Here is a 13,393-nt window from a genome sequence, read left to right as displayed (position 1 = left end):
TAATTTGGGCAAGGCAGATGAAGGAGAAAAAAGTGTGCTTTATTGATCATTTCATGCATTTGTTACATCTTGCTTGTATTTGCCACGGGTGAGGCCTTTTATGTTACCTATTTAGTATTAAGCCCCACAATCGTATACTGTAGGATACCTGGGCTACGAAATAGACAAGATATAAAAAAGCAAAAACAAAAAGTGTAAAATAGCTAAAAGGTAATCAGACACAAAAGTGAATTGACTTTTATTAAGTTGAAAAAATATCTCTTCATATACACTTTTTCAAAACAACTAATTTGTAATTAAGAAATATAAGTACTAATTTAAAGAAGGGACGTTCTTCATTTGGATTGTTTCTTAAGGATATAATTATATATATCTGATAATCGATCCATGATGTTATCAAGCTATTATTGTTGGTTTGATGTATATATTAATAAAATAGTCATCTAAAATAAGTACAAATAAATGAGATCTAGAACTATACGTCTATAAGACTGGATCATATCATACTGTACGAGTAACAAAGAGTTTTGGGAAAAATAGGACTTTATTTCATAGAATATTGATATAGGATTGGGCATGTATGGGAACTCGATTTTTGTACAGGGAAGAAGTAAATGCACATAATAAAAAGTCAGATTGATGTGAGAAGTATTGACAAACAACTAAAATTTGGTCATTTTACAGGTGCCTTACGACAATCAAATTTTGAGATGACCTCGCGATTATTTAGTTCAGCTCGATTAAATGATCTAGTTTGTGGCCATGATCAATCACAATTTGCTCAATTGTCCTAACATCCCTATAAAGAAAGAAATAACTCAATACATATGCTTGAACACCATGAACTAAATCTATTTTTATACCTGACAAAAGTGCGGAAATCCATGGGATTTGTAGAAAGGCCAGCGTAGTCGAGCACAGCCAATCGAATGGGCAGAGTCGTTGTTTTTGCAAACATAAGGAAATCTATACGAAGAGAGGAGAAAGAAAAAATGTAGAAAATTAATGGTAGGATTTAGTGCTGTGGAATTTTTTTACCTTGCATGTCACTATTTTGGAATCGCAATTGTTTCAAAAAACCTTGTGCAGTAGCAGTAGGGGATGCATATCTTGTCAAAATGTCTGAGCTTGCTCGACAAATGGGCGAAACAAATACTTTTGGACAAAGGTCATTCACGTGTAAATTGTTCACCACTTTCTGTAATAGTTCTAGACGTTTTTGTAGTGTTTCTTTTGATGATAACTTCCTGCAGTAATCGACAGTTATTCAACCATTAATTGTCGTATCATTTGCCGAAATGTTTTGTGATTGAACGTTTTCTCTATCTCATCTTCTATTTCTCTCCCAAAAAAAGGTCAGCCATGAGATATTTGCTGATAAAATTGGGAAAATAAAAGGAAATAGTGCTTGAAAACTAGTGAATGAGTCTCTACGTAACCTCTTTATTAAATTTCAAGACGAGAGAGAGAACCCATTTCATCAAACTACGCCTTGAAAAGTTATTAGAAACTCCTAATTTGTACTTGATTGTTTAATAGACTATAAGTTGAGATTGTAAAAATGATAACCGTTTTTATGGAAGTTAGTTTAAATATAAAATATAATAAAATTAATAATGATGAATACTTTACTTTTTCTAAATCCCCTGAAACTTATAATAGAGTTAACCCAAAGAGAACAAGACAAAGACAAGTATGATTTATGCTTTTATATCAGGTAGACAGAGCTATTTTAGAAATTATAGTAACAACAGTTTCCAGATTAGATGTGGTCAAACCCAATCAGGAAATCCAAAATATAGTCCAAAAAAGACACAGCTTTCATTTTTTTTAATGTTTATTAACTCATTAAAGAGTATAAGAATTAAGAGCGATGTAAGTGTATTAGACAGTGGTTTGTCGCGAAAATACAAAAGATATTAGCATAGAGAATTGTAAGTAGATAATTTCAATAGTTCCTTCTGAATTTGATTCAGGACAATCTCATCTACGACATGAGTCTGTTCAAAGAATTGTTGCCAGTGGGCTCACAGCTTTCATTTCTCCCCTTTTAAGCACTGATTAATTTTGTATTAATCGCTTTACGTTGACAGCTCGTTTCAATTTAACGCCCTCAGGATTCACCAGAATAAAAGTATTACGATGGAATTTATCTACAACAGTATAGATCTTCTTCTTATATGTGGCATCCAGCTTGTCCTTCTTTAGATGCTTCTTCATTATCACTTGGTTTCTAATTTCTATTTTACTCAAACTCTTGATTGGTAATTCCTTTTCTTTAAACACCTTTTCTTCTTGATTAACTTGCTATCCATCAAAAAATAGAGACGTTCTAAACCTAATTGCATGCCAAGTTTGTACAGTGGATCATCATTAATATTTTTTGGGGCTAGACCAAAAAGAGCTTCATATGGCAAAATATTCAAATTCCTGTGAACCTTTGTTCTACAAGCATACAATATAGACTGAAGCATAGTATCCCAGTTTCTTTTACTGTTCATAATCATTTCTTAATGCCTCTAATGATTATCCCGTTGATATGTTCAACCTTACCATTAGTAGATGAGGAATATGGAGGTAGAGAATTGATGCTTTACACTCACGTATTTAGCAAAATCATTAACCTCCTTGCTGGAAAAATGAGTACCGTTTGTTATGTTCTTGCAAGGTAATTATCAAAATAGCAATAAAACCAAAAGAATACTTTTTGAGACTGAACTTTATTTAAGACAATCTTAATTGTTAAAAAGAAAACATTACAAAGTCTACTATTTATATTCTTCTATCAATTGGCGGGTAAATGAGTAGTTATGAGCGTAGATCCAATCATTGACACGTTTGATTGAATAGTGATCACTGAATCGATTATGAAAATTTTTAATTCGTTGTTTTTATAGATCTTATTGTTCTTTAACTGATCTGGGAGAATTGTCCCGTCTTCATTGAGAGGAAAGATATATTTATATGAAATGCCTCCAGTCAGATCAAAGTTGACTAGATACCTGATCCATTATTATTCATTTACAGAAATGATGAATAGTAAAGATCATGACTTATTTAGTGTTCATGTTTACTTTATAGAATGAATTTAATAGTGATAGTTTTATATAAAAAGAAGAAGAATATATTTTATTTAATAAAGATTTAAATTATTATCTTTTATCAACTTTAATATACTTCTTTTAGCTGTGATTATTCAATGTCCGTTATGATCAGACTCTGTTCTACAACACCGTTGTCGGACAAAATTACAAAACATTTCTTCACATAAGAACTTAATGGTGGTATCAGAATCTGCCTTAGACACGGCTTTAGCGACTGGCCAGTTGGTGAAATTTGACAGTCATTATTGTTGTAGAACAGTAACTGATTGTAGTTGACATTAATAAATATACAGTAGGTCAAAAAACTGCTGCAAGGAATCCATTTTTCTTGGTTTTTGTAGCGCACATCCTGTTACAATGGCACAAACTGCCTCTGTTCCCACATAGTAAATCTTCTACATGTCTTGAAAAATCCGAAAGAGTTTAAGCCCTATTGGATAAGTATTGAAGGAAGTATGAGATGCGCAATTTGAAAATTTGGAAAAACGAAAATTTGAACGGAATGAATTTATTTATTAATATTTAGTTGAACCTCCTTTTCTATTAATAATCTCTTGAGTTCTTCTCAAAATGTTATCTACATGCCTTTGGCAAAGTTATTTATCGAAGTCAATTCATATTTCATCAACTCGTTCCCAAAGCACATCTGTGTTCTTTGCTCTACGTTCGTAATAATTGAGCTACAACTTCAATGGATGCCATACGTGCTCGATTGAATTTAAGTCCGGGCTCTGAGCTGGCCAATCGTTAATATAGCTCTCTTGGTTACTACATAACTAGGCCATTGTAAATTATGCCTTGTGCTTTGGGTCATTGTCATGCTAAAATTAAATGTTGGACCAGTCGAAATTGTAGTACTTCATAGTACCACAAAGCGTAGTGTTCAAAATATGCTGGTAAACACCCGAGTACAACTTTCCATCGTAAATTCAGCAAGCATATTCTGGTCCTTCAGAGGTTATACAACACCAGGACATCAATTTGCTAGCTTCATGCTGAATTACAAAATCCAGGTCATGATGTTGAAAAAGGTCACTTGGCCTTTTCCGATAGTGATTATCACCATCAAAGCCCTATACGTTGATCTTGGTTTCATTAAAGTAAACGACTTGTTGTCAGTCAACCATTGCCCAATCCTGATGCTCCTTGTTCCATTTCAACTGATGCTACGTATGCACTTTTGTCTGAAATGGCTCCTTTTTTTCTATCAGAAAATGGAACTCCATTGATTTCAGTACGTTAATTTCTGACTGGTATGAGATATCGTAGCCAAATCCAACAGGCTCCCGGTATACCTCTTTGGAAGTCTTTAAAACCCGTTCAATGACTTTTCTTTTGATTAACCGCTTCGTCACTTTGGAGACTACTGCAGGTCTATCACATGTGCTCACTGTCCTACTTGAAAACAACGTTATAAAGTATCTACTAACAGTTGATTCATGTAATCCAGTCTCCTTAGCAATATCATATTTTGATGTGGATCCGGTTAATGTCTGTTTGAGATCGTTTATTTTCTCCTCTGACAGTGATTTATGCATGCAATTGACGAGAGGCTAAAAACGAGAAATAATTTAAACAAGGGAATATAAAATTTAAAATAAAGGAATTGTAAGCACTCTTAAATACAGATAACATTCTAATCACGTCAAAAGTGAGAAAAATTGTGATGGCAACCGGTTGGGTTGTATTAAAATTCATTATTTCAAACATATGTAAACAAGTAAAAAATACCGGATGTTTAAAATACTACCTTTAGCAGTATCAAATTCCACCAATAATCATTGCCCATATCCGATAATCGACGAATAAACGCACTTTCTATTGAGGTACAAACAGTCAAAGTTTGAGATAGTCTGGTGCAGTATCCATGGACAAGCAGCTGTAAAACATGAATTTTGCAATTCCTTGCAGCAGTTTTTTGACCTACTGTATATTGTAATTTTTATTGCTTTAATGGCTTGAGATTTGAATAGGCTTTTAGATTGATAATAGAGCTGATAAGAAGATTTGATAAGAGTTTTTAAAGGTGGATTCGTTGCTAATAGTGACCACCAGATCTTGTTAAGTAGATCAGACTTGTTTGTAGTAGTTTAATAAAAGGCTTGAAAGTGTTTACAATGAAGATAATTTGCTTCAAGGGATTTGTCTTGCTTGTGTTTTAAGAGAGTTATACCAAAAGATTCAGGGATAAAGATACTTGGTTTATTGATAAAATATATTTATATTGTTAAAAAAAGTCAAGTCAAGCTAAGTGAAGTTTTTCAAAAAGAGAATAAAAAGCTAGGCTTTTTATAAGCAAAAAATATAAAGTTCAATTTTTACAAAAAGTAAAAAATATTGACGAAGGTTAAAAATCTTGAAGTGGTTAAAAAATATTTCAAAAGGTTAAAAAAATATCAAAAGGTAAAAAATATATCAAATGGTTAAAATTTTGTCAAATAGGTAAAATAATGACAATTTGCAAAGTGGTTTACAAAACGTCAAAAATTAAAGCTTGAAAGTAGTTTCGGAGTTCACATCTTCATAATCATAGCTACAGCATTTATAAGCAGAAGTATTAAAAAGGAATATTTGTAACATAGTCCAAAAGGAGAATAAAACATTGTAACTTGTTAGTACTTGGGACTTGGCTTGTGTTAAAGTGATGTAGATTTGTTTAAATTGAGGTTTGAAGTCTTGAATGACTTGAGTTTAGGTAACTTGATTGAACGTTTAACAGTTCTTTAGAGTAAATTGTCTTTGAGTAGTGACCACCAGATCTTTTTAGATCAATAAGGTTAAGAATAAGATTGTTTGATAAACGATAAAAATAAAAGGGAACTTTCTTGATTTGTGATAACTCGGATATCAGATCAGAAAGAATAAGTAAAAATAAAAAGAAAAGAAAAGGTAATTGTGACCCAATAAGAAAAGATTGCTTTTTAAGCGCAAGAGGATTTGATTTATTGAATTTATTGGATAATGTTATTTTGTATAAAATATTCATCTTATTTATATAAAAATTGGCGTGGCTTATTGTTTGTGTTGTTTGACATCTATGTCGAACGACATCAATGTCGCTGGACATCAAAATTATTCTTGTGATCAGCATTGTTCTCTTGATCTAAAATTTCATCATTTGTGCTACAACATATGAGAAAACAATGACGAAAAAACACAATCCAAACAGAGCATTATACTCTTTATGGATGCTTGCCATGACATGCCTTCTGCCAGAATCGAACTGGCGACCTTCTGCTTACTAGGCAGACGCTCTGCCAACTGAGCCAAGAAGGCACCTTTCTTTTGACGAAGACGTCTTTTGGTTGGGAGTCGCCTTTGATTCCTTTTTGATTTTTAAAGCTTATTTTGTATTCAAACGATGCTCCTTTTCATGGCGATTCTAATGGTATGCTTTTCGGTGTGGTTGGATAATTCTAACGGACGTTATTCAAGAAAATGTAAACGAAAATAAGGGGAAAGGGAAATAATCAGCTTCACCGCATCGGGAATTGAATGAATGGAAGTCACAATTGGCCGACATTATTTTTCTTACCCATTATTTTTTTTACCCTCACAGGATACATCAAGAAGACGATCTCTGGACGCATTGTTCACCCAATGTGCCAGCACACCAGACAGAAAAGAACATCAAAAGAATCAACATGAAAACGAATATTCAATTGGTACATCATTTACTTTATTAATCAAAATCACCATAATACTCTTAACAATTGTACATTTTCCCCAGTTACCTTATATTAATATGTTATTTCAAAGCATCTATTGTTGTAATGTAATAAAAAATCGAGGGCTTTTCTTCCCGCTAAATTTAATTTTGGCTGCCGAACATTTTTATTTTGCACGTTCAAGCAATTGAAGTCAAGAACTAGTTTAGCTGTTGATCTTGTTGTTATTGTACATTAATAGTCTCCTACAGTCTTCTACTAATTGGTTTCTGTTATAACTTCACCGTATAGCGAAACTAAGCATAACATACAAATTAGCAACTGTCACTTTCGCTCTTCCGACCGTTACACAAGGTATTTATTTTTCTACAACATTCTATCGTTAATATCTCGACAGCAAGAAACGATCCATCTTTAATTTTTTTACCATTATATTCGCCGTATTTTATTCTATTAATACGCCAAGTTTCAGCTCTCTACGATAATTATTCACCATTGACATTTCGACATGTCGAATTCACAATTACATGGAACAGGGGTCAATTCCCCTGCAAATGTCAGTTCAACAACTTATGAACAGCTCTTATCTTTGTTTTTCCAAGAGTTTGAAAAAATAAAAGCTCAAGTTCAAGAACATGCCAACATCTTGCCTGAAATTAAGAGATTACAAGAGCACATTACTAATCTCGAAAGTCGCAATGCCGAATTAGAACTAGAAAACCGCCGCCTTCGCGAACTTTTAGGCTCTCATCAAAATAAACATACTACAGACACCCCAGTTGCAAATACAAAAGTTGTTCAAGGCACTTTGGAGCACTCCATTGGTAAGTCATCTGCAAACATGTCGACATCTGCGTCAAATGTCCCCATTCCAGCTGCTGGATTAGGCACTGAATCGTCCGCCTGGGCTATGGTCGCCCGTAAAGCTGCTCACAAGAAGCCTACCCCCAAGCGTCGTACTGTTGAATCAGCTGCCCGTGGTTTCCAACCCATAACCGGCCCTGTTGGGTTTGGTTATGTGTACATTCCAAGATCTCGACGCATGTCGAGACGAGATGTCCGCTCCCGCTTGTCAGTCCTTGGCATTAATCCTTACCGTGTCTTGGACATTACGTTTCCCGCCCGGTCTGTCGTTGGTCTCCTGGTCCATGAACAGTACAAAGACGTCCTCCTTGCTCAATTGGGTAAAGCCAAGATCGACATCTACAAGGACTTTAACCCTTGTGACCCGGCCCACCTTGCTGATCCTACGTACAGTGGCTACCAAAACCGTTCGCACAAAACGTATTTTTTCCTTTCTGAATCTTTTGTGACCTATTGCGCATAAAAGATACCATATCTAATACATATTGGGTGATTGGCACTTCAGGCCACGATGGATAAATCATAATATCTACAGCTATAGCGGAGCTAGAATAACAATCCAAAAATAGAAACTAAGGTTATAAGGCAAGCAGAATCGAATGGCGCTGTTTAATTTTTGAAGTTCCGAATATTTCCCGATTTAGTCTAGAATAATGGGGCGTTTCTTATGTGAAGCACCTTTGTTCCCAGTTAGTTTTGTATCATTTGGTACATCGGTAATTTTCAAAAATAGTAAGCACCATATAATATTTTTAAACATGTTTAACGGTCTTCAAAATATTTATGGAAGTCCATTGGATGTTTATAAACCACTTTTTTCCAGAAATTACAAAATAGCTTAATTGGAAATATGGCTCATTTGAATCTTGATGTCACGAGTTCAATCCACCCAATGACCATTTTATACTTTTGCGATAACGGATTAAGTTTTCCCTTTTATTTATTTTACAGCTGAAATGTTTTTGTAGGTCACAAGAACTTCTTTTTGAGGGTTGATGTTGTGATAAAGAAGTCAAAAAAATGGTGTAACAAAGAAGTCAAAAAATGAAAAAAGTCAAGAAAATGTTAAAGGTCAAAAAAGTGAAAAAGTCAAGAAAATGAAAAAAGTCAAAAAGAAAAAAAAATTAACAATATAAATATCCCAACTATTTAGATGAAGAAAAAGGACAGTACAGTTCTACTCACATTTTTATTTTATATATTTTATTCAATAAACAGGCAACCTTCTCATAAAAAGTTCCTGATCCCTTTATTTGATCTTAATTAAAAGATCTGGTAGTCACTACAGTACCTTACTTTAAAAATTTCAAGAAAAACTTCTCTAAAACACTCAACTCAAAACACAAACCAACAAAAAATAGCAATAGAAAAAATTAAAAGATAAAAGATTATAAAAAATGTTAAAAAGATAAAAAATGTTGAAAATATAAAAATGGTCAAAAAAAATAAGAAAAGCAAAAAAGAAAAAAAAATATCATACATATGTATATATCCCATCTTTTTGTGAAGAAATTGTTGGTCAGTTTAAATAAATCATATGTTTTTACGCAGTAAATAACAAACTTTAACAAGTCCCTGTTTACCTAAACTTTTTACTCTACTTTAACTTTTATCAAGAAACATCGTATTGATCTTACACATAAGATCTGGTGGTCACTACTTATCAAACATCTGCTTAAACCCTATATAAAACAACAACTTACAAGGCAATCACAACCTTAAATTAAGCTTTATAAGCAAACTTAACTCAAATTAACTCACTTACAGAAAGACAACCTTAAATAGCAGCATAACTATATGCTAACTTTAATTTGCAAAGCAAAAGCGCTATTATCATGTGCTCTTGCTTAATTATAATTTTTCTTTGCCTAAAAAGTACTCACTGTTGTGATTTTTTCACTGCACCTACCATGTGTTGTAGAACAGAGTCTGATCATAACGGACATTGAATAATCACAACTAAAAGAAGTATATTAAAATTGATAAAAGATAATAATTTAAATCTTTATTAAATAAAATATACTCTTCTTCTTTTTTATATAAAACTATCACTATTAGATTCATTCTATAAAGTAAACATGAATACTAAATAAGTCATGATCTTTACTATTCATCATTTCTGTAAATGAATAATAATGGATCAGGTACCTAGTCAACTTTGATCTGACTGGAGGCATTTCATATAAATATATCTTTCCTCTCATTGAAGATGGGACAATTCTCCCAGATCAGTTAAAGAACAATAAGATCTATAAAAACAACGAATTAAAATTTTTCATAATCGATTCAGTGATCATTCTTCAATCAAACGTGTCAATTATTGGATCTACGCTCATAACTACTCATTTACCCGCCAACTGATAGAAGAATATAAGTAGTAGACTTTGTAATGATTTCTTTTTAACAATTAAGATTGTCTTAAATAAAGTTCAGTCTCAAAAAGTATTCTTTTGGTTTATCTTTGTTATTACCTTTACCAGAACATAACACTATGAACTATAAACACACATCGAAAAACAAAAAAAGTAGCAAAGAAATGTACCAAATCCAATAAAAAATAATTTACAGTTTTTTTTTAATTCAAATTATAATGAGAATAACACATTTTATTAGAACATTTAAATTTAACTAAGAATAGATTTGTAATCAACAAAACATTATAAAAACGATAAGCATTAATATTTTTAAATGATATTCAAGAATAATATCACGATATTATATAACAGTATATAGGTTATTACTGTTGTAGAACAGTAACTGATTGTAGTTAGCGTTGATAAATATAAGTCTTAATACAAGATCATAATTAAAATAAAATAAAATACAAGTTTATTTAAATAAGATCATACAATCAATTCCAATTAAACATGTTCTTTTAAAATATGTATTGTATTCATGAGAGTTCTTTGATAAGAAGAAGTATCAACTAAAATAACCAAATCCAATCCAATGTCAGGAATATTGCTAATCTTTCACATAATTGAAATAACGCGTAAAATAACGTTATTCAAATCAGTGAGGAATTCCCAGAATAAAAGATAATCTATAACAGACATACAAAAGAACAAATGAAAAGTTTTCATAATCATAAATAGAGATGACACTTGATAAAGCACCTGAAAGAGTAGAAGAACGTTTACAATGCAAGATATCAAGTCATTCACTCAATAAGATATAAATATCTGCCTTCAATTAGAATAATTTTTACTTTAACTTAAACTGAAATAAAGATCAGACTCGAAACGTTCACAAACTGTTTCTTTATTTTTGTTTTTACCTCTTGTTTTCTATTATCTTAACAATTACAATTAGTTTTTTTACGACTAATGTTTGAACCATAATGAAGAAATAACGATATTTTAAGAATCGAGGAAGCAATGTGATCCTCACATAATATCAATGATGTTATTTAGTTAAAAAACTTAGTATCTATATTACATTCATCAAAAGATGCTTAGAAATAAGCTTCCATTTGGTATGCATGCTCGGACAGTGGATGATGCCACTTTGCAAGACATCCTTGTTATAGCATATACGCTAAGAACCCTAAATCGGTCGCAAAAATTTTGGCGGCCATATCGATGTTTCATATAACTGCCATACATCAGTAATGTTAGAATTCAAGAAACATACAAAGGAGTTGGCGATTGCTAATCCTTCACAAAAGTAAATGAGGGCAAGCTGAGGAAATCAGATGCTTACAGTGCCAGATGAGCTCCAAAATTCAATTTTTCAGATTCCATTCAAACTTCTACCCAATATAGCGTACTATTGGATAAGTCATTTCCCAAAGTCTCGGAGTGTGAAATCAAATATTCGCTCCGCAATCATAAAAAAAGTGCAGACATGCTATAAATTTAAGGGTCACATAAAATTGTTTCTATTCGATGGTTTTTAGTAAAAATTTGCATACCATAAGCTCTAACTGATTAAAGTATTTGTGCAAAATCTCCGCCAAAATCTCCGACATTTCTATTTTCTTATTGCTGTTTTTAACATATTTCTCTTCATCAAATACAGATATTTTAGCAAAACTATAACACCTATTGTTGGACCATATAGTTACACAAATGTTCAAAGTCTTATTAAAATCTGTAAAGAAGTCATTGATATAGAGCGTGCCCAAAAAAATTGCATACCGCCTATTTTCAAGCGCAGATATCTACAACAAATAGTCGGAATTGGAAAACGAAAATGGTACCAATCGATGCGCAATGACCAAAAATGTATATTTCCATATTTGGAATGTAGTTATAGCGCCGATTGAACCGTAAATATCATGATTTATCCATCGTGGCCTGAAGTGCCAATTGTCCTACATATTTCCTAAGAGTACAAACTCTTGGCTTTCTGATGAAGTATAAAATGTCACCCTATGCGCACCCTAACTCGTACTACGGAGAATCAAAACTCAAAGGCACATTCGAACGGTTTTGGGGCCACGCTTGAGGAATTCTTCGATTGCGATAAACTCAGTCACTGCACCCTCCAATTCTTCCAGAACTTTCGCTGCTTACTAATTCACCACTGCGCATTATTTTTTTGCCTTTTTTTCTTTGTCATTCGCACATTCTCATTTCGACATCTCGACATCTACCAAGTAATTACCCAACATGCAACCATTAACAGAAGATCGCAAGAACACTATCGAGTTTTACCTTCGTCAAGGTTTTTCTTATCATAAAATTGCAAAGTTAGTCAAAGTATCATCCTCTACTGTTCATAAAATTCGTTTGGAGTTAGGCTTGCCTGCTCGAATTGACAAAGGTGGTAGGCCAAAAGCGCTCACTAAGCGGGAACAGCAGCATCTCGTTCGTGCTGTAACAGTAGATGGTCTCGAAAATGCTGTACAAGCACAGCAGTCGTTAGAGCAGAACTTGGGCAAGTCAGTTTCTGTAAATACTGTACGTAGAGCGTTAAGAGATGCTGGTTTGGTCTCATTTGTCAGGCCAAAGAAACCTTTAATTAATGAAAGAAATAGAAAAAAGAGGCTCCAATGGGCTCGTCAGCACATTGACTGGACAGTAAACGATTGGATGAACATCATATGGTCTGACGAAGCCAAAGTCAACCGTTTTGGGTCCGACGGGAAGTCTTATGCATGGAAAGTGCCAGGCCAACCGTTAAAAAAGCACCAGGTTTGTGAGACAGTGAAGCATGGAGGAGGCTCTATAATGGTATGGAGCTGCATTAGCTGGTACGGTCCAGGCTATATTGTGGATGTGGGCAAGAACATGACAAAGGACGTTTATTTGGAGGTTTTACAAGATGACTTGATGAAGTCTTTGGCATGGTATATGGAAGAAAGTGGAAAATCTACGAGTAAATTTATCTTTATGCAGGACAACGACCCCAAACATACAGCTAAAGTCGTATCAAAATGGCTAAATGAGCAAGAGTTTTATGTAATGAAATGGCCACCACAATCACCAGACTTGAACCCAATTGAAAACATGTGGCAATTACTTAAAAGACGACTGTTTAAAAATTATGACTGCCCTCCATGTGGTATACATGAGCTATGGGATCGTATAGGACACACTTGGTACCAAATCACGGCTGAAGAATGCCAAAGGTTTATTAAAAGTATGCCCGATCGATGTCGTGCAGTTATTGAGGCTGATGGCTTGTATATTGGATATTAAATAAACTTATTTTAATTCATTTCGCTTTTAAAATATGTGGCCCCAAAACCGTTCGAATGTGCCTTTGAGTTTTGATTCTCCGTAGTACGAGTTAGGGTGCGCATAGGGTGAC

General features: G+C 33.3%; 3 protein-coding genes and 1 non-coding gene across 4 annotated transcripts; 2 read left to right on the top strand and 2 right to left on the bottom strand.

Moving 5' to 3' along the window:
• Nucleotides 1-726: 726 nt before the first annotated feature.
• RO3G_15677 (uncharacterized protein) lies at nt 727-1,045 on the bottom strand (the record flags this gene model as incomplete). The annotated part of the gene is made up of 3 exons (XM_067670261.1): nt 727-799; nt 864-966; nt 1,039-1,045. 3 exons carry the CDS (start codon nt 1,043-1,045, stop codon nt 727-729), a joined length of 183 nt encoding a protein of 60 aa, XP_067526362.1.
• Nucleotides 1,046-6,307: 5,262 nt separating this feature from the next.
• RO3G_19199 lies at nt 6,308-6,380 on the bottom strand. Its single transcript has one exon. It is a non-coding gene; the product is annotated as a tRNA-Thr (tRNA).
• Nucleotides 6,381-7,280: 900 nt separating this feature from the next.
• On the top strand, nt 7,281-8,099 carry RO3G_15676 (uncharacterized protein; the record flags this gene model as incomplete). Its single annotated transcript, XM_067670260.1, has 1 exon — nt 7,281-8,099. One exon carries the CDS (start codon nt 7,281-7,283, stop codon nt 8,097-8,099), a length of 819 nt encoding a protein of 272 aa, XP_067526361.1.
• A 4,150-nt stretch (nt 8,100-12,249) lies between these two features.
• Nucleotides 12,250-13,281, top strand: RO3G_15675 (uncharacterized protein; the record flags this gene model as incomplete). Its single annotated transcript, XM_067670259.1, has 1 exon — nt 12,250-13,281. The coding sequence occupies one exon, from the start codon at nt 12,250-12,252 to the stop codon at nt 13,279-13,281; it is 1,032 nt and encodes a 343-aa protein (XP_067526360.1).
• Nucleotides 13,282-13,393: the final 112 nt, after the last annotated feature.

This window comes from Rhizopus delemar, genomic scaffold (assembly GCF_000149305.1).
Source record: "Rhizopus delemar RA 99-880 supercont3.17 genomic scaffold, whole genome shotgun sequence".
In the NCBI taxonomy this organism is placed as follows: domain Eukaryota; kingdom Fungi; phylum Mucoromycota; class Mucoromycetes; order Mucorales; family Rhizopodaceae; genus Rhizopus; species Rhizopus delemar.
This window is presented reverse-complemented; position numbering and strand designations above follow the sequence as displayed.